Source organism: Vollenhovia emeryi, unplaced genomic scaffold (genome assembly GCF_000949405.1).
Source record: "Vollenhovia emeryi isolate VEMERY1.0 unplaced genomic scaffold, V.emery_V1.0 DF939173.1, whole genome shotgun sequence".
NCBI classification, from domain to species: domain Eukaryota; kingdom Metazoa; phylum Arthropoda; class Insecta; order Hymenoptera; family Formicidae; genus Vollenhovia; species Vollenhovia emeryi.
In genome coordinates this window covers 1,107,217-1,129,023 of record NW_011967193.1, presented here as the reverse complement: position 1 = coordinate 1,129,023, position 21,807 = coordinate 1,107,217, and the positions used below count along the sequence as shown (strand labels likewise).

Sequence of the window (21,807 nt, the reverse complement as noted above, 5' to 3'; positions counted from 1 at the left end):
AAACATTTTCGCTACCGTAGCGAATCATGGTTTGCCAAAAGTATTTTGCTGCATAAATTTCGAAGCCACGGCACAGTAAAATATTAGCTATCATAACTAAATATTAGCTGTCCATGTTTTACAAATGAAATTTAAGCCAACGGCACACGATACTATTTTTCCTACTGCTTACGAGAACCAATAAAAATGCAGAGTTACCACACGCAGTTTTTAGCTATGTCACCTACATTTCTCTTCCGTGGAGATTAACACTTAAAAAACTGCGTTTTGTTTCAAACAAAAAGAAAGGTTCATGTTAATATCGCTCGGTGAAGAGACGATTAATAATTTATTTCGAAGTTATCGTTGGGCTTGATCTGGGCTGTTGTGTTACGAGTTGACCTCTTCGCCACCGGAGCGACTCTTCCGAAAGTTAATGTCTTCCCGCAGAAAAATTGGCATACAGACGACCGGATAATAGCCACGCTTTCGGTTCGTCACGCGCGATAGAGCAAACTCCAAGGAGCTTATCGATGGATTGCAACCGGCCGATCGATCCATTATTCACCGCTTCTCAAATCCGAGATCGATACGCGATACGATACACAAATCAATGTCGAAACTCAGCGTCTACAAAGACACGATCGATTTGCCGCGATATCATCTCCTTTGTGGCATCGGTACGTTCTACACGTGTACAAATCCGAGCGGATCTCCTTTCGCGGATCGATCCACGCGATCTCGGCCGGCCGAGCCGGATCATATAATTGATTTAGGCTTTCGTCGAAATGCTTTTAACTCTGATTTGCGATGCGTGCTCCTTTACTAGAATTACGGCGTACGCTTCCTGCTCTCGAGAGAGCGGTCCAATAGCACTCCCACTCGGTAATTCGCGCAGATTGATCTTTACGATCGCCGCGCGCGCCGGCTCGTAGATTCGCCGCGCTTATTTCGGATCAGCTGTATTTAATCTAGACGCGAGATACACGACGCCGTGGTCCAAATGACATGATTGTGGGTCATCGCACCCCGGCCGCACGCACACGACTGGGATCTCAGCGGGGCGTGCGCGTAAAGTAAGCTTCGCGCGGGAGCGGAAACGCTCTCGAGGTCTAATTTGTCAAATGGATTTTTATCTCGTCCGATTAATTAAAAGTAACATGGGACGTGCAAACCTCATAGGTTTCATTATGCGTATTGCTATTCATTGCCAGACGTCGTTACGATACATTCAATTGCGTACTCGAGCGCGTGCTTCCCAAAGTAATTAACTACGAATTTATCCCCGTCACGTGACAACCGTTAATTGCTATTCCATTCGCTTGTCCGCTGTTCTGTAGATAGTCGTAAGAATAGTACGGATGCTTTCGTACAGCGCATAGCAATGACCATATGTGCGATCGTGTCGTAAAAGCCACAATGTGCGGATCAAATATCGATATGTCATACATTACCAGGCGAGAATATCGATGAGAGTGACTAACGTCATATGAGACTCTTTATCGACACGTTTAATTGTTTTATCCACTTCCTCACTCTCCAAATTTTTATGACTAACAATTTTATTGTTAGCAAAGTATTATCTATATCGCGTTCTAATCACGTGTTACCACCTGACAGTTATAACTTCTACGTAAGAAATTTAAATCTTAGTCGTTACAACTTTTTGCCATTTTAGTTGGAAAACTGACGTGTCAAATAAACGATGAACACAGAAACCCACGCGCGACGTCGAAATGAAAACTTTTGTAAAACGTGACATTTGGATCATCTCACTGGACCGTGGAATTCTAAAAAAACATTCACCCCTTGTCTCCTCTAACTGACCCCGGCCCTAATCTGACATTTCCGTCTTGAGCTCTTCTCCAGATCTCATCGTCTATCGGAGAAAGTCTCAGGGGAGCGCTCGGAAGATGCGACGAGGATTTCAAGAGACGTTTATAAAGATAGAAACTCCGACGGGAAGAAAAATAAGTTTACGGAGAAATAGGGCAAAGAGACATAGCGTAAAAGTGGCGGAATCAAAATATGATTCTCGCGAATCCCATTAGAACGAGAATTATGTAAAATGCGGAAGTCAGTAGTGATGAAATTGAGCTTAATTCCAATGAGCCTAATCGAACTCTCATTGAAATGCCACGCCGCATCTCCGCGTATCCGCGCGTTTGCGCAACGCGCTCCCCGTGCGTGCTACGCACAGGCTTCTGTACGGGGTGTCCCAGGAAGAAAGGTCAATACTCTGGGAGGTGATAGTATCGGTCATTTTAATGAAAAATGTTCATATAAATATATGTCCTATTACTCACTGTTTCCGAGACAGAATTACTTGAATGTCTCGTGTAATTACTTGCTACACTGAAAAAAATTTCTGGTTGAATATGGACGAATCAGATAATTCCTTTAGGATTTACCAGAATTCCTTTAGGATTTACCAGAATTTCTGTAGGATTACAGGAATTCTGGTAAATCCTAAAGGAATTCTGGTAAATCCTAATTTCTGTAGGATTACAGGAATTCTGGTAAATCCTAAAGGAATTCTGGTAAATCCTAAAGGAATTATCTGATTCGTCCATATTCAACCAGAAATTTTTTTCAGTGTACGTATATTCATATGAACATTTTTGCTTGAAATGACCGACACTATAACCTCCTAGAATATTGACCTTTCCTCCAGGGACACCCTGTATACTACTAGACTGCTACCTTCGAGCTGAAATGCGAGGGAAGAGTTTTGCCACGTCTCGTTAGATAAATTAAGTAGTATGTGTGCATCGGTCTGTCAGTGACACATCGATGCACACGCGCTAATTTACTTACCTAACGAGACATGACGGATCTCTTGCCTCACTTTTCAGCTGGACGCTAGCGGTCTAGTAGCACGTATACAGAAGTCTGGCCCTTGGGAAAATATACCTTAGAAAACCTTAAAATTTTCTTCTTACGAGAAAGTGCTATGCCGCGCGGCCCCCCAAGCGGGAACTTCGACAGACTTGGCTATCTAAAAATTACTTCGAGTGTCCAAAATTACTCGAAAATGTCTTAAGTAAACTTCAAACTTCTTTAAGTAAACCTTAAGATTTGAAAGGTTACTTTTAAGAACTTTAATTTCCTTTCAAGTAAATTTTTCCAAGGGTGTGGTGCCTACGTATCGAGTAATCCGACGTGTACTCACGCTCTTGCCGTGGCTCGTGCTGTGGTGCGTGTGGTGCGTGTCGAGCTTCATGTTGGCGCAACGATTAAGGGCGTGCAGACGCCGGAAAAGGCTCTGTAGCGAGTCGGCCTCGAGGAAAGGGTGGTCCTTGGCTACGCCGGAAACGTCAATCGGAAACTGGTAGTCTGAAACACGAAGACGGACGTCCGTTCAATTTTCGTACGTTCTTGCGCGCGCTCGATTATCGCTCGAGATAGGATAGGGTGTCGCGCTTACGCGTGTATTTGCGCAAGCGAAAAAGCGTATCGTAGCGATATTTGATAACGTGAAAAATATACGCCGTATCAGCCGCGTTTGTTTGTTTGTTGCATCGGCGCATTCAGGGTCGCGCTCGATTATCGAATGCGCTAAACGCGCGCAGGTACACGCCGTGAATAGACCAAATCCGTGTACATTTAGTCCACGGGCATTAATCTCCTCGTAAATTCGAGAAGGGCTCATCACATGTTGATTGTGCGTGGTCGCGCCATTTTTCTGTTTTTTTTTTCGCTCGAAACGTTTAAATCCAAATGAAAAAGTTGAAACGCGCGTTTTATCTCCACGCGATCGTCATTATAATATCTAATTGGATTTTACAACATCTAAAACGTTTCTCTTTTAATTAAAATTTCCTCGCATTTTCTCATAAATTTAATAATCGCATAAAATAACGCTTTCGCAATGTCACATACAGAAATACTTTTTTCTAGACTAATTTTTCGTAAGGGCAAAGAAAATTGTGTAGAAATTGTGAAATGTAGTAACATAAACCTTTAAGCTCTCTGTAACAGTGTCGCTATCCTTTGTCGCCCACAAAAACTGTTAAATGTTGTCGTAATATGGCTTCAAAAAATAAATATCGTAAACGCTATTATTAACGCCGACGTCTGCTGAAGCCGTGCAACGATCATTTGACAATTTTCGTTCGCAATAAAAAATTGCAAAAGTTATTTCAGATTCTACAAAGTTATATAATTCACTTTGTGTGTAACAAAGCTGTCACAATGATAATAAACTTTCGCGAATAGAACGTCGGCGTTATTTCCTCTCATTTTGCAGTAGCAGCGACAGTTAAAAAAAAAAAGATTCGCTCTTAGCGAAAATAAAAATAGTGATTTTCGTTCTTCCTTTTTTTTGGCGGAAACTCGTTTCTCCACGCTATCTCTCTAGGATTTCTTCGTAAATGTGTCGCAGCGATCTCTCGTATAAGTTTGGAAGACTTCTGTCACGACTTGCGCAACGCTGGCCTAGATCTTCTGAACCAGATCTCGGATCTACGATCTTTAACCGGGATCGATCATTCGTCGATCCTCCAAGTAGAACGGCTCTTCGATAAGTACGACGAACGTTTCCGTGGTATTGAAAATTTCCCGACGCAAAGTATAATGCGCATATATGTATTTGTTACATCGAGGATAGAGGAAAGTCCCCTATTATGCGACAAGTTCCTAATATGAGATAGCGGGGTTTCTGTTAAATAAACGAGCATCATTTTATTGGTTCCACCATGAATTTATTGTTCTTGAGGTGAAATCTGTTTAGTGGAAAATTGATAGATAGTGTAATCGTTGCGAAAAAAGATCTGTGACTAAATTTGGACGTGGAAAACTGTCTCACATTAGAAGCCTATCTCGTAATAGGACACTTCCCTCTATTGTTCCGTCTGGTCGCACAAAATGCCAAAAGAGGGAGGGCGTTGCCAGCAACGTTCCATTAGAGTTTCTCGCAAACCAGCTTGGCAATTAAAACAAATTCCGTCCACCGCGGGCAAGTGTAATGCGCGCGCATGTCAGCCACGTTTATTTTCACTTATTAAAGTGTAAAGATGATTAACGACCCGGAGCGGTCGCCGATGTTACCCGATAGCGGATAAATTAACCAGTTATCTGCACTACGTAACGACGTTATACGCGCACTCCGCTTCTTCTCCGGAGCGCGTAAACGTCCGTATTTTCCAATCGTTAACATTTCTTCACGCCGCGCGGCCGAGAAGAAGCTTTTGCAACGCCGTGCCTCTCGAATACGATAAACGCGCCGTGTAATTCCTGCAAACCGCCGTGGCAATTTCCACCATGGGCTCACATTATCATTCACCGCGCACGTGATTTGACGCGCGCGCCGAATGTAAAACACGCCGTTGCAAAAACTCTCCATCGCCGGACGAATTATCCAGCTTTTTTCCGAGCTGTGTGATAGCGTAAAATACAAGTCGAGGCATGGCACAAGCGGTTTCGCATTCTAATAAAACGTGCCAACCGACGACAATGTAGAATGACGTTTGTGTCAATATTATTCGATGAGGAACGATTTGATTCATTACGCGTCGCACACGCGCCTATCTTTATCTCTTTCGCTGGCTACGCGTCAATCGGCGCGTACTTCCTGGCAGCGAGATCGCTCGCCAACGATCTTACGATGCTGTCGGCAGATTTACGTTAATGATCGGCGTTCGCTTCCTGAATATCCCGGCCAACGGACTAATCACGTTTTACCGGGAAATTCGCTGACTACGGTGCTCGTCTGACGAATCAATTAGCCTGCGGACTTTCACTCGTCGACACAATGGCGAGCATCGACGAATACCGATTTGTTTGCCCGCCGTTGCAAAAACGTGCTCTTGTCAGGGTTGTTGGGAAAGTTACTTCACAAAAGTATCTAGTTACAGGTACAAGTTATCAATTCTGAAAAGTAACACGTTGCAGTCACGGTTAATACGACGATATCAAAATAAAGTCAACCATTCTTATTCTCCTCTATCGAATTGAACAAGATTGACTTACTGTATTGCGACAAGAGTAAGTTATATAAATGTAAGTTTATATTCTCTTGCGTTTGGAACAAATTTTCCCTACATCTTACAACCCACGAAGTTGGCAAAGGACGATACGTACTATCATTTTATTCTAGATTTTAGAATTTTTCATTTAAGGATGTATCTGAGCTATTTCAAAATAGTACCACATTGATGAAACTTCGGGAAACACTTCCTTTGTTATCTGTAATATACTGAAAAAAATTTTAAGTAGATTTACTAAATCGTTAGAGAGTAATTATTATTTCAATTATGTCTGATTTTACATGTGTTCTTATGGGAAACGCAATTTTCTTGAATGAAATGAGTAATAAAGTATAGAAAAAATAGTACCAAAATTTTAATTTTTTTTATACATATAGACCATGGATTATTGGAACTTTGTGCAAAATTCGATTAGGTTTCACAACACGGTTTAGGAGAAATTAATTATTATTCATGACAATTTTGCGGTTTCTGTAATATGTCAATTACTGGACTGTAGAAGTGCGGCAACTTCATTCTGGGCATTTTCACTTCCAAAAGTTTTATTGTAAAAAGTTGTAAAATGGCAAATAAACCTAATAAAGTGCTGAAAAATGTGAAAAATAACTTTTTAAAAATAAATATATTATGTTAGTTATCATTTATATCAGTTATCACTAGGTTTACGTAGCACGTTTAGCGTAGATATGCCAGTTTTTCGAATTTGGGGGATTTTTGTCAATGATTGTATCTCAGATACATCCTTAAGATTAAAATATTCCTTTCTCTATAATTAATATGACTGGCGCTATATCGATCCTATTTTATGATACATTGAAGTATGAAGCACTGGATCCGGAAATTTTTTCCGTGGGTTCTCGCCGACGCGTATTAAGTCCCGCGCGTTCGCCCTCGCGGGCGATACTTTGCATTCTTCCTCTTTACGTGCCGTCTCTCGTTCCAAGGTCGAAAAAGAGGATCGATTTTATAATGGCGAGCCCGTGTCGCTCGCGAGACACAAAAATTCACTCCGCGAGCGATTTGATAAATTTATCCGGCGGCGCATCGGGCGAAGAATGGCGATGTGATCGATCGGATCGCGTCCTTAATTTATCACGCCGATCGTCAGACACGACACCCACATTCGGTCGCGTCGCTGGAATTCCACGAAGGATCGGTCGAGGGAGAATCCTCCGCGCGGCCGGACACGACCCGCCGTAATATCCTTGCGGGATCGCGCGTGCGTGCGCGCGCGCGTGTGTAGGTGCGTGCACACGTGAGTCGCGTGATTCCCCCCGTACGTGTTCGATGGGCGGCATCGGTATCGGTATTTATATCGTGCCTTGCGCCGACCGACTCGGGTTCAACTGGGTCAATTAGCTACTATTCATAGTGCGCTTCGATCGCGAGAACTCGTCTGAGTTATGATCAATCGTGCACTTTGTACGCGGTACCACGCACGTGTGCGCGTACGTACGTTTGTGCCTAGGCGCACGCACACGCGCACACGTGCGCGCGATCGTGCACGCGTGAGTTTGACACGCACGTGTACGTGTGCATGTGACTGGCATTCGCCAGACCTGCCGACGTATTAGAGCTGTCAGTTTAGAGCCGATTCCGAAGCCGTTACGATTTGTCAGAGCGCGCCCAGGAAAAAGTTTGCTCGAAATCCAACAAATTTCTCGGAATTTTGACCTTACTAGACTTTTTAAATTTAATTTCAAAGAAATTATTTCTTTACCTCGACCAAAATTTTATGTGATCGGGACTGAAATTTTCGAGAGAATTTACGCCTATTTCTTCAAATCTAGCAAATGTTTTAGTACAAGTAAATAAAAAATTAGTAGATTCAGATATGATTTCAACCTGTCTCATTTGTCCAACGTGACTAATTCTTTTTTCTGGGTGCGCGCGATTGTAAAATAATATCTTTAAAACGCAGCGTAAATGTTCCCATGTTTTTGAGACTCTCCCGAGTTCAGTGAAACTTCTCTAAAATGCGCTGGATAAATTTTCTTCTCGTCACGAATGTAATATATGTCGCATTAGAACTAGTACAGTCAATTAACAATCATATATTGATTTATGAATGCAGTTAATAAGTCTGTAATATATGCATTAGAAATAACCAAATTATTTAATTAACAACATTATATATTAATTATATCCTAATATTGTTTGTTACACGATATTATTTAATTGTTCTATTTTTATTCAACGGGTCTGCTTTCAAATCGCTTCTCCCGTGCATCCCGTTCGCAGAATTCGGGAATCACGAGCGCCGAATTCATCTTTTGAATTAAAGACACGTCTCGAGATAAACCACGCACAACGACGTTATGCGGCGAGAGGAATACATTTGTATGCTGCGACAGTTTAGAATAAACTTCGCCGTTTACCAAGCCCCGCGCACCATTTCTTCTTCTCACATTCGGCATCTGGGTCGCCGCTGGCGCGCGGCGGCCACGTCGCGTCCCGCGGAATCTGTCTTGTAGGCAGTGGACCGCGAGCTCTCTCGTGCCGCGCGGTCCGTACGCACAAATTAAATTAAAGTTTTCCAAAGCCGCCGCTTATCTCCCACGCGCGCGGCAAAAAGTGAAAGTCCCACACCGCCTCGTACGTTCCCTCTCACGCCTAGTACCCTAATTGCTCGCGCCAGCGTTACGTAATTATCGATAGCACTGCGGCAGTAGTATTAGGTAATACAAGTGAACGTGTCGATATAATACGATAAATATCGAGCGATCGATCGTCCTTAACCCTTAATGAACGTGCCGGCGCGAATGCTCGTAGTCACGCAACACGTCTCCACTCCTATCGCGCAATTTTTCTATCCGAGACGGGGTTTCGGACGGGGTGTGCCGAAGCTTCGAGGTTCGCAATCGAAACGTTTCGATGACGAGTGATTTTTTGCGCGATGCTGAAAATGACCGACAAAAAGTCATCTTATTACACTGAAACGCGATACTTCTCTCGCGTGTAATTATGTTGAAGAAATTGTTACGATCCAGCGCCCGCGAAACCTAGGTCCGGTTTCGCCAACGTTGTTCAACTTTAAGCTCAGCTTAATTCGTTCGTTGCCACTTTTCAACTGTTACTTTAGAACGAGACAAACGTGAATTAGACTGGGATTAAAGTTAAACGACGTGCGGTGAAACCGGGCCCCAGTGGTGTGCGTAGTAAACCGTTGTCCGCCAGATGCTCTCGCGTATACAGGACGGGCATCAGCTGTTCGCGTCGCGGGGCTCTCCGAGGGCGTAAATGCGGCTTTGCAGTTAGGAGGGCCCGCCGGTCGGCCGGTTCCGTGCCATTCCTCTTCCCGCTTTTGGCATGTGGGTCGCCGCATCGCGCATCGCAATGTCTCCTGTCCGGCCGCATTGCGCCGCGACATGTTTATGGCAGTCTCGACTCGAGCAACGGTCAGCTCTACTGACTCACCGTACGAAACCTAACGTCGTTCGAGAATCACGTTTCTAACGAGTAAAATACGCAGGCGTGTGCACAAACGACGCGGCTACGACCGACGAATCGAGTGGGAAGGGCGCGTTAATCCGGTATTAATTTATCGCGGCGATTAAACGCCAGAGACTGAGCCCTGAGAATTAAAGCGGCATTTCGACCCCCTTTGGCGAGGCTCGAATCGGCGCGATTCTCGAACGAGCGGTTTGAGAATTTCCCAACAGCGCCGTTTCTTTTTTCGTTTCCGAACGCGTAATTAAAAGCATCGCGGATTATTGATGACCGTCGAGTTTTAAGGAGCAAAATTTGTCGAGGCAAGCTGGTCGTTATCTCTCGCACGGCTATCGTGTGTCGTGAATTAAGCCAGCGGCACACGATAATATTTTTCTTACCGTATTGCTTACGAGAGCCAATCAGGATTTAGCTTCGAGTCACCTGATCTAAAACTCTGCGGTCCTTATTGGTTCTCGTAAGCGATCCAGTAGGAAAAATGTAATATTTTCATTTCACCCCCAGAAAGGATTTCTGTTACCGAGATAAAACGTATTCTCGACGCATTTATATTTCTCGCAACCTCATTTAGTATAAAAATAAGACAATCTCAAAGTAAAGTCCACCATTCTTATTCTCCTCTATCGAATTAAAAAAGATTGACTTACTATATTGATACAAAAGTAACTTATGTAAATGTAAGATTATATTTTCTTGCGTTTAGAACAAATTTTCCCTACATCTTATAACCCACGAAGTTGGTAAAAGACGATACATACTAACATTTTACTCTAGATTTTAGAATTTCTCATTTAAGATTAAAATATTCCTTTCTCTATAATAAATATATGATCGGCGCTGTATCGATCCTACTTTATGATACGTTGAAGCGTAATAGCATTGGATCCGGCAATTTTTTCTGTGGACGTTAATTTATATTAAACACTGGCCAGTCAAGGTCGACAAAAATCTTCTTTCCGTTATTTATTACTGGCGACCTAAAGAAATTTTCAATTTTCACATATTAACATGTCAGAAAGGATCCACGCCAAATACAGCCGCAGCCCCTTATTTGCGAGTTACGCGAATACGTGACGGGAGTGAATAAGGAATGGGCCAGATAAAAATAATCTGAGGTAGCCGCGCCGTATTATCTGTGCAAACTCAGAAATTCCTGGCGCTATGCGTCAGCGGTGGAACAACGTAACCCTTGACACCGCCTCGTGCCCGTCGCTCGTGACACTTGCACCCGCGAGGGTTGCCGATGACGCCGACGAGACGCAATAATGTTCTACGGGCTGTCTGTCTCATTATTACGAAACCGAGACGCGACAGATCCGTCGCCTACAGCGCGAGCGAGCGACCGAATGCAAAAATTTGCGCGCAAATTGCGTCGCACCGCGCGCGATTCGATCGCACCAACAATTATCGCGTCACGCGATCGTGTTCGCGATTTGTTTACGGCTAATCACTACTGTGCCAACCGACACCGGCCGTGCTGTCCTTTTGCGAAATTTGATTTCTCCGCCAGCGCAGCAAATTTCAAATGACGCAGATATGTTTATCCGCAGCGCATTAGGCCGTGCATAAACTGCGCCGAGTAATCTTCCCGCGAAGCCGCGACGGTATTCGCGAAACAGCGAATTTAGCAGATTGTCAGTTGAATTCCCGAGTCGAAATTTTGACCCTATGTTGAACCTTTAATTCTATTATATAGTAGGACCTAAGACAGTAAAAGAGGTCGAACTGCAAGTACAAAATTCACTCCTACTTTAAAACTGATAGTGTTGGAAATTTTGCCTATTTAGCATTAAAGTAGGTCCTTTTAAGTGGGAGCTAAAGTAAATTTTTAGAATTAAGGATTCAAAGGAGGAGTAAAAACATATGTCATCAAAGTAGGTTCTTGATGGTCTGTGTAGGTGTACAGATCAGCTAAGTAGGTGTAAAGTGTCCTTAAAAGTGTCAAATCAGTATCAAAATTTCGACTCGGGTTGTGTATGTACATCGAGGAAAAATTCCCGGCGCCGAGAACTGTAATTGTCGAATAAAACGAGAACTGTGGGTGGTGAATTGTATTTTGCGTTGCGCCCTAATGCGGCAGATTAATCTCGTTTTGCCGCGGAGAAGGTTGTTAAAATAATTGCGAACGAGTTATCGAGCGGCACTCTAGCGGAATTGCGGAGCTGCATCGAAAATTCATTAATTACACCGGTAACGCCGTTATAAGGGTCGCATCCATCGTTCGCGGAGATATTAGATTTGCGAGCGTCATTATGCGACATTGTATGCCAAATGTATTTGCCGCAAAAACATTTGCATTTCCATAACGAAATGTCGTTCCAATTACGCGCGGCGTCAAATAACTATCGACACTCGATCAAATTGGAAAATGAAAGATTAAAAACTACACGGCGACGCTCAAATGCATTTGCGTACAGTGAATCAACCCTTTCTTCTATTTGCCACCGCTGCAATATCGCAACAAAACTGTTCGAGACGATATATTCATTTTGTAACAGTTACAAGTTTGCATAAGTGAAAATTGTTAATTTTGTCACTTTTAATCTTTACGTTGTGTTAAGTTTCAGACACTCCACTTTTGATTTGTATAGAAACTATATTTTTGTTAAGATACATTTGTATTCAGTCTCTCTTTGTTGCTGGACATATTTTATAACAATTTCGGTTATACGAGGGTGCACTGAGTGCACACTAAGACTTGCTTATGGTCAACTCTTATATTTAACTTTGTCTTAAACACCTGTTCAAACAGTATTTAGCTAAAAGATGATCCGTATGAATGCTATCCAGGTCATTTTAACTAGCTAACTATTTCAACAAGTATTTAAGATGATCTTTAAATGCAAGAATCGACTGTAAACGAGCCTTAGCATGCACTCGGTACGCACTAGTGCGAGCAATCAAATTCGCTATTATAAACATTTTCCCTCCGTTTGATTTATTTTTGGCTCGAACCCTCACACGATAACTCGTTATTAAGCTGCGGCTCGAACCCGGAATTCCACCTTGTCTCCGATTAAATAACTTTTCCCACGATCACGATGTCACATTTAAAACTGGATCCGCGCAGCACTGTCGAGGAATCCCACCGTGAAGTTTGATACGCGTTTACGTAACAGTCGAGAGGCTTGAATCGCGCGCGGCACGTTACATCGGCATGTGGAAGGATCTCCGTCGCGCGAGGATCGCCGATGCCGATACCGAACGAAGGACGAGCATTTTTATCTGCGACCGGACTATAATTACGCCCACGTACCCCAGCGGTATGACATAAGATTGTCCTTTTAGATACGGGTGACTTCACTCGCGATTATTGCGCCGCGAGCAAACTAATTATCGTCGATTTTTGCGCGGCTCGCCGCGGCACGGCGGGACGATACGGATCGATGGGCGTTCACTCCTACGTGAAAATGCGAGCGCACGCAGGCAGTCTTTTCCCGTCATTTCTTCCAATCGCGACTTTTTCAATCGAACGCGACAACCCGAGTCGAAATTTTGGCTTTATGTCGAACCTTTAATTCTAGTATACAGCAGGACCTAAGACAGCAAACGAGGTCGAACTGCAAGTACAAAATTTACTCCTACTTTAAAACCGATAGTGTTGGAAATTTTGCCTATTTAGCATTAAAGTAGGTCCTTTTAAGTGGGAGCTGAAGTAAATTTTTAGAATCAAAGATTCAATGGAGGAGTAAAAAATATAATGTTATCAAAGTAGATTCTTGCTGGTCTGTGTAGGTGTAATAGATCAGCTAAGTAGGTGTAAATCCTTGAAAGTGTCAAAATAGTAGCAAAATTTCGACTCGGGTGCAAGTACAAAATTTACTCCTACTTTAAAACTGACAGTGTTGAAAATTTCTACTTTTGCCAATTTAGCATCAAAGTATGTCCTTTTAAGTGGGAGCTAAAGTAAATCTTTAGAATTAAGGATTCAAGGGAGGAGTAAAAAAATATAATGTCAAAGTAGGTTATTGCTGGGCTGTGTAGGTGTATAAGATCAGCTAAGCAGGTGTAAATTATCCTTAAAAGTGCCAAAATATTGTAGCGCCAAAATTTCGACTCGGAAAGCGCAGCGCCGTTTTCGTTATTCGTGGTGCCGCGTTTCTTTTCAATTTATTCCTAATTACTTTTGATTATTTTGTCAGTTTATGTATTTACTAAAAGTCAATCAGTGAATTATGAAAACAGTGAATAGTCACTAATTCACAATTATACTACAACTGTGAATCAGTGAGTACTCGCTGTTTTCACTGACAATCTAACGATAGACTTTTAGACAGTAGAATTAATAAAACGAAACCTTCAATTGCTGTAATAATAATTACACCGTGGCACTTCGGTTCATATTCGAGTGCGTTAAGTGTAACACGAACTGGTACGCAACGGCGCGCGCGGGAATTTAAATATGTACTAACAAAAAGGAGACAACAGACACACAGTCTTCAAATAAAGGTTAAAATATATCGGCGTTAATGATACGAGAGAAAAGGTGATAACGCGCAGATCCCGAACGCTCGGGAAAAAGCGCACAATTCGCACGGTAAAATCATAATAACGTTAGCGAATTGCGCTTCGCGTTCGCGCGAATGATTAACGGGAACCCAACATTCGGAACATTTTATCTCGCCGAGAGGTGCGCGAAGTACCGGATGGATTTTACCGTTTTAATCCGGAGTTATTGCGAAAATTTTCAATTCCCGGGCGACGCGGCGCGGCGCGGCGCGGCGATCCCGGCCCGGAATGTTTGCGACATTATTGCCCGATGGAGCGTGCAAGCGCGCTCGGCGCGGGAACAAAATGTCGAGCACACACTCGGCGAGAGCCGAGAGATAAGATAAAGGCTGTAAACCGCGGCGGACTCGCGGACGAAATAAATTGCAAGCGGTGTAAATCAGGCGAGGCCGCCGCACCGCGCGTCGATCGCCGGCGCCCAGGTTTTACCTTTCATGTCTCCGTCGAGGCACCGTCGGCACATCCGCGATACCGGCGCACGACCGGCGAGGCTCCTCCGCGCGGAAACGGAGAAACGGCCGAGCGCGTTTCTGCCTCTCGCTGTCACACGCTGAACGTGAGGAATCCGACGCGACTCATGGCCACCAGCCGACTCCTAATCTCTCACCCACACGGTCATGGTAGCGCGATCGATCGAACGATCGCGCCGCGGTGCGCGCGCGACTACTGCAGGCGCCTCCGATTACGCGGTCTACGCGCGGATCCAGGGATCGATCTTAATCGCCGCCCCGAGTTGCACCGAGCTGCACCGCGAGGAGCCCGCGGTCCGCTTGGAATCCCACGGACGATCGATGAGTCGCGGCGGAGGGCGCGCGGTTTCACGGGCAATCGGAAACTGTCGGCGGCGTCGGGAATAATAAAGCGGCACGCTGTTGACTCACGGCAAATTGACGGAGATTCGCGCGTATCAATATTTTTCGCGCCGCGTCGACTCCTTATCGATCGCGAGTCGCGACTCGGCCCGGCAGTCCTGGGTCGTCGACACCCGTCACGCGCGCGGTAGAAACAAGAGCATCGGCACTTGGCGGGTCTACCTCGAGTCTGCGTCTAGTCAAACGTCGTCGGGCCAGAGGCGATCCATTCGTCGCCCGTCGTCACGAGTCATGCCGCATCCACACTCGCGGGGCCCTTCCACAATTTCTTTCCACCACCGCGTCGCGTTCCCAGGGCATTCAGAGTCCCTTTCGGTCACTGTTCGAGAAGCGCCGGGCATCGGTCGGGCCACTGGCCTTCCGCCTTCGGACGCGGCACCCACCGGAGTCCTGTCGTCCCGTTCGCGGCCTGGGTCACGAATGGAAGCGCGTGCGACTCGGCGCGCGTGCGACGCACGCGACTCGCAGTGCCATGCGATTCCGGAGCGAGCGGGCGATGAATGACGAGAGCGGTACGTTTGCTACGGGCGATCGTAGTTCGGAGCGAACGCAGTGACTCTTCCGCCGGTCGGCTCTACACTAGCGGTCGTCGGCGCGTAGCAGCGATATAGAAGAGAGGCTCGCCGCTCGGCACACGAAGAACAACTCTACCGAGCGCGCGGCCGAGAGAGGGAAGAGGTCGGTGGAGAAGCGGAGGAAGAGGTGGTGAGAGACGGAGAGCGAGAGAGAGAGAGAAAGAAGGAGAGAGCGAGCGAGGACAAGTTGTACCCGAGGGGCAGCTGGTCCCAGAAGAGGGGAAGAGCCGAACATACAGATGCACGAAGAAGCGTGTGCACGGTGAGAGGCACGAGAGTGTCCGTACGAGGAGGGGAACGAGAGGAACGGTAACGGGGAGAGATGCAACCGATGCATTTCACGGGTGCATGCCCTGCGCTCGACTTCGCTCTGCGCGCCGCGCGACCGGGTAGTACGAGAATAAGACGGATACCCCCGATGTCGAGTTGTCGCGGTGTTGCGTCAGACGTTGCTTACGATTGTCGCTTCTATATGTGTACTCTGCGATTCTCTCTGAAAGTCCATCGCCGGATTATCGCTGAGGGCAGCGAATAGTCGCCGATTTCCAGTTACGAGTAAACCACTGCGATTTTTAGCGGTATACTTGTAACTGCAAACCAGTGACTATTCACCGTTTTCAGTGATAATCCACTCGATTTATTACTCAGTTCATTCAATATATCCACGTTAAAATTCAACATTTCCCCCCGAGGGGTAAAGCGCGGAGGGCATTGCGGTGAACAGATCTCGGGCATTACTAGGCAAGTTTTGGGCATTAGTGGGTGTTACATGGCCCTGTTGGCGCATTATAAAGAATCTAAAAAGATAAAAAAGATCAAACAAGATAAAATAAGGTAATGAGGTAGTGCCCGCTGGGTTTTCCCCCTCGGGTAAACCGTTAACCAAAATCTTGTACACCAGTGCCCACTAATGCCCAGTGGGCATTACTTTATTTTATTAACTTATTTTGTCTTATTTATCTTATTTTATCTTTGTAATACCCCAGTAAGGTGTAATGCCCAAACTAATGCCACAAAATGCCTAGTAATGCCAAGTAATGCCGCAAATCTGTACACCACAATGCTCTCAGCGGTTCGCCCCTTGGGTTTACCCCTCGCTACAAAACTCGTAGGTTACGAGAAGCTTTTCCAGGCTTTCGAAACAACCGTGGCTTTTTGGGCTGAAAGACAGGGAACGCTTTCGGAAAACACTCAAAGTATCCGAGCTGAGAAAAAGTAATAGACAACGGAAGTATTTAAAGGGCGCTCGTCATTCTCGCGGCACTGGCGCAAAGCCTCTTCACCCCTTCGTTTATTTTATCGTTATATTAAATAAAAATCTTCCGTAATACGTAACTGAGCACCAATAAATTGTAACCTTCGAGAGAGATGCGAGTGACGTATAAATAACGCAACCGGCCCGTATACAAAGCAAACGCGGGAAAATCCCCCAACGTCGAAAGCTAAAAGGGGTGACAAGCCTGAATGCGCGTGGCTTACGATCGCCCGAAATACACGTCTAATTTTCGCGCGGCAGCACAGCATCTTTCCAGTCGCCGTAGTCCGCGGGGAATAAATGCGAAGGAAAGGTCCCCCTTGTACCGAGAGAGCAGCTCTCGGAGGCGATCGTTGTTTCTCGAAGGCGCGTTTACTGGGTCACACGGGACTCCGAAAAAGAATTCCCCCGCACCGTCGCCGCCGTCGCGCGATTTGACGTCCCCCGTAACAGATCCTCGAAGACGCGCCCGCGTCAACAAGTATAAATTATATCGGATATAGCTCGGCGATTCTGCGAACTACCGACACTCGTGTCGCGCGGAAAAAGAAACCCTAGTGCCAAAAGCCATTCCGACGAAATGACCAACAGTCGCCGCGCGCGGGACATCCTAAACGTCTCGCGGAGAGAGTTAAGGCTCCTCTCTTCGCGATCGTCGCGCGGGATTCGACTTTCTTCCGAGCGCGCATTATAAATAGCGCCCATTTGAATAATCGCTAGCGATGCCATTGTCCATTGTCACGATTAAACCCGGGCGACCTTAATGCGCGTGAAGGCATGCGTCAGCGCCGCGCGTAAATTCGCTAACATCACGAGCGAAACGAGGCGACGCCGGACGGCTTAGCTCGCGAAGGTGCAGGTGAGACGCGCGTACAGCTTCTCCGACGTCTTTCGCGTGCTCGTTACGCTGGAAACGCGTTGCCGATTAGATCGGCGTTCGAGGAAGCGGGCGATCGGGGGCGGCGCGAGTTTTTCGGCCCGGGAGCCGATCGGAAGCTGCGATCGGCACCCGCGAGGACGGACACTAGCCGGCGTGGAAAGTGCAAGATTCGCGCATCCCTCCTCACCTACCGCGGGACCCGTTCCGAGACTATTTGCGGCCCACCAACGACGACGGAGGCGCCTTTCCTGGAAGGCGACGCGGTCGGCGTTTTCTTGCCCGTAGAAACTGTGTCTTCGTGTCATCTGTCCGCTCTGCGTTTCCACTCGCGAGCGGAGTTTACGTTTCGTTTTCTCGCGCGCGAGATGTACGCATCGGGAGCGAGCCTGGCCGAGAGACGCCCGCGAGGGAGAGGAAGGGAAAGAGAAAGAGAGAAAGAGAGAGAGAGAGAGAGAGAGAGAGAGATCTCGGAAGCGCGACTTAGCGAGAATTTCCATTCTATTACTGGAGAACGTCGGGAAAATGGATGCGCCGGCGACGCGTATTATTTCGCGTGTCGCGATAGTCTTGGTCGGGATTATTTATACAGAGCGCGCCTGGCGTAATCAGAACTCGGCGAGTGCGTGTACGCATACCCTTATGAGTTCACGCCCGGAGTCCGATTTCGATACTTTGCGAATTCAAACTTACGAACGCGTCGGAGCGCGAAACGTTGTTCTCCGACTTCCTTTCTCTTCTAGAAAAGCACGTGGAGTTGCAAAATCCACTACATTACGTTTAAGAAAAAATGTACTTTACGTCGAGATCTACTTCGAGTAGACACATGTTTTTCTTTTTCGTTCCGCAACGTTTTGGTCGTGTCGTAACTCTGTAACGTTCATTTGACTAAGGGCCTCTTGGTAAGTTAACTAACTTGGTAAGTTAAATCATATGCGCCCGGAAAAGAAGTTTTTTGAACTCAAACAAATTTGTTTGAATTTTGACCTTGCTAGACTTTTATTTAATTTCAAAGAAATTATTTCTTTACCTTAACCAACATTTTATTTGATCGAGACTGGAATTTCTAAGAGAATTCACGTCTGTTTCTTCAAATCTAGCAAATGTTTTAGTGCAAGTGAAGACCTGAGCAGAATGGCTGTCTTATACTCTTAAGACAGCCTTCAAACAATGTTTTATGTTTTAAGCCTTTGTCTTGAGGTAACGCACAATAACTGTCTTATGTCTTAGGAGTACAAGACAGCCATTCTGCTCAGGCCCTAAATATAAATATAATAGATTTAAAGAAACATGAATAGAACGTTTCTAGATGCATACCGAGTTCTCCGAGTCTCTCCTGTCGCGTATCCGCGTATTAGACACGTTCGCCGGCGCTTATGCGTCAGCGGCGGAATCAATTCCGTCCGCGTTCGCGACCGAGGTTAATCGCCCCGCGTATTTTGTCAGCCGCGCGCGCTCTCGCGCTCAAAGACGCGCACCGCGGCGTCCCGGCCACGTGGAAAATCTATCCCCCGCGAATCCCCCGGCCCACCTACGAAGACGCGCGAGTAACAAAGGCAGAAATTCGTGGAAGCGCCCGGCTACTGTGCGCGCACGCACTTAAGACTACCGGTCGTTCCTTTGTGACTTCTTCCTTCCGTCTCTCCCCCCCCCCTCCTCTCTCTCTCTCTCGCTATATTCATCGATTCCATTAAACGGTGATTTCCACTGGCGCACGCCGTCATCGCGAATCTTTGTGCTCTTGGCGCGAGCGGAGGAGACGATGCGGGTTTATCCAGGTGCACGTTACAGCGCGCCGGCCACACTTGCCCGGCTTGGCTCACCCCCAACAGATGTGTCAAAGACCCCTTTGCTCTCGCCGGGAGATCTACGTACGCACCCCGCGGGCCGTTCCTGGCGCGCCGCCAAAACCTTAGATGGCCGATTCGCGGGATTCGCGCAGATCCATTAGGACTCGGACGTCGATTTGGGGGGGATCCGATGTGCGCGTTCTCTCGTTGAAAATTCTTAGACTCGGGCTAATGTACGAAAAAGAAGCACGTCGCTCGTAGATCCCGCGCCTACGGCGTATACTCGCGTCAATTTATTCCAGCGCGATTCCCCCGAATAGAGCCGCTCTGTGCGTCGGAGTCGCAGACTTCTGTAGGGTAGAGCGGGGTCAAATGTAACGCGGGGTGAAAGTAACAACTCAAATATCTGTAGCCATAGGGGTGTGTTGGTTAATGAATGAAGCTGAACAAACTACAGCATGTCTCAGAACGCCTGCGGCCTGGGTATTGACACTGGGCGTGTGCAATAAACAAAATATATTTTTAAGGCCGTAAGGTTGTTTCTTTCGACAGTGTTAAACTTTTAATATGATATTTCCACTGCAAGTACTTTTTCTTTCAGGCTATATTTGAGTTCAGGTATTTTTGCTTATTATAATAATTATTGCTTATCCATTTGTGGCATTTTATTATTAAAAATTTTAAGTCAAAATTCAAACACATATTCGAGACAATTGTAACATCATTGTCTGGGGTCGAATGTAACGTTACAATCGACTGCTGTAGTTGATTTTATCTTAAATCATAATTAAACTATTAATATTTCAGAATGCCTCGTACCAATGTTAGAAAGATCGACAGGGGTACGAAAGATATGTGTCAGTCTATGAACAAGCGTACGAAGGTTTTATTTCGCTGGTTTTTGTATGAGAATATGAATATTTTAGTTTGTTTCTGTGGATATAAGAGAAATTATTATCTTTCATTGAATAAACATTTTCGTTTTTTATTACTAATTCTACTGGCCGACAAAATCTGACTTTTTTTTCGTAGCACTGATTCTATCAGAGACAAGGCAGTCGGAGTTGATTACGTTTGTCTCGTGGGCGATTCGTTCGTCGAATGGAGCACGTTGCACAAGCATACGAATGCATTTAACGCGAGATATCACATTGCAGATACATATTTGATAACCGTTTTCTCACATATTCGCTCATTTAACAGCCTCGCGGGGCAGACGGAAATTACTTCAAGTATCGCATGTAACGCGCGACCTCGCTACTTGCGCACGTATTCCGCGTGCGCTAATCAATTGAGTCGATTAAGAGCTCTGGACTCGCCATCGGAATTTATTTCGGGAAACGTCTGAGTAGGAAATGACATTATCAGGGACGGTGATCTAAGCGGACGCACTTACGTAATTACGTTATCGGACGTCAGACGGGAGGCTGACAGCCGTCCGTCGAGCGCGAAATCGGCTTCCTTGTCCCGCGAATACGCGGCGCGCCGGCATGCGCTTCAAATAGCCGTCGCGGAGCCGCGCGTCTTCCCGAAAATACGCGCGGCTAAATTATACCCTTCCCGGTAAAATCGGGCAGCCTACCAACGCTATCTCGTACCACGGCGCGTGTCTCGTCCCCGTCGTTGTCGCGTCGACTCGGCGCACCGAGCCGGGGATGACGATTGGCGCGGCGTTTCGGAGCAGCGGCGTCCCCGCACGAAATTCCAGGCGCGGAAATACCTGCCTCGAAGCGATTTCCTAGCTTCGGCCATCTACGGATTTGGCAGCACTCCAGGCTATTGCTCCCTGAAAAACGGAGGGGGAGGAGGGAGGAGGACTGACTTTACGGAGAACCTCGTCGAACGTTCCGTCGCGTCCGTGTGTCAGCCAGAGCTGGTGTGCGTACCGTGAGACGAGTCGGGACGAGTCGGATGAGTCAGGCGAAATCTTTGATCAGGATGAGCTATTTCTCGGTTCAACCCCTTCCACCCCTCCGACGGAGCTCGCGCTGTACTCTGTGAAAGTCCATCGGTGGATTATCACCGAAAACAGCGAATAGTCACTGATTTACGGTTATCAGTAAACCACACCCAGAAAAAAAGTCTGTTTCGAGTCAAACAAGTTTGTACGAATTTTGAGTTTTTACGGGATGGCTGCAAGTTGATTGGCTACACTTTTCTCGAAACTAGAACTTGGACCACGTTCTAGCATTGTAGACACAGGCCTTTGTAACGGTAAATCAGTGACTATTCACTGTTTTCATTGATGACTCGCTGATTGGCTTGTAGAGAGTAGTCCAGTCGCCGGTTTCCAATCGCCAAAATTGAACGGTCCCCCCCACGGACGACGGCGAATTATTCAGTTTCATTTCCGGACACAGGAATCCGCATTCCGCGCTTAGCGGAGCGCGCTTACGATTCCGAGTATTATTTGCTTCCTATGAAGATCGCGCGCGCAATCTCGGACCGAACTGAACGCGGGCCAACGTCCGCGAAATTGAATTTAAGCGCGGGCGAAATTGTAGCGCGCGTAA

The 21,807-nt window shown here is 46.2% G+C and overlaps 1 protein-coding gene across 2 annotated transcripts in view; it reads right to left on the bottom strand.

Moving 5' to 3' along the window:
* The window catches only part of LOC105563641 (stAR-related lipid transfer protein 13), a 280,578-nt gene that overhangs the window by 28,427 nt on the left and 230,344 nt on the right, over window positions 1-21,807 (bottom strand). For both annotated transcript variants that reach the window (XM_012015394.1, XM_012015395.1), the window contains exon 10: window positions 3,152-3,315. In XM_012015394.1, the coding sequence (XP_011870784.1) occupies window positions 3,152-3,315 (164 nt within the window). The remainder of the gene's footprint in view (window positions 1-3,151; window positions 3,316-21,807) is intronic.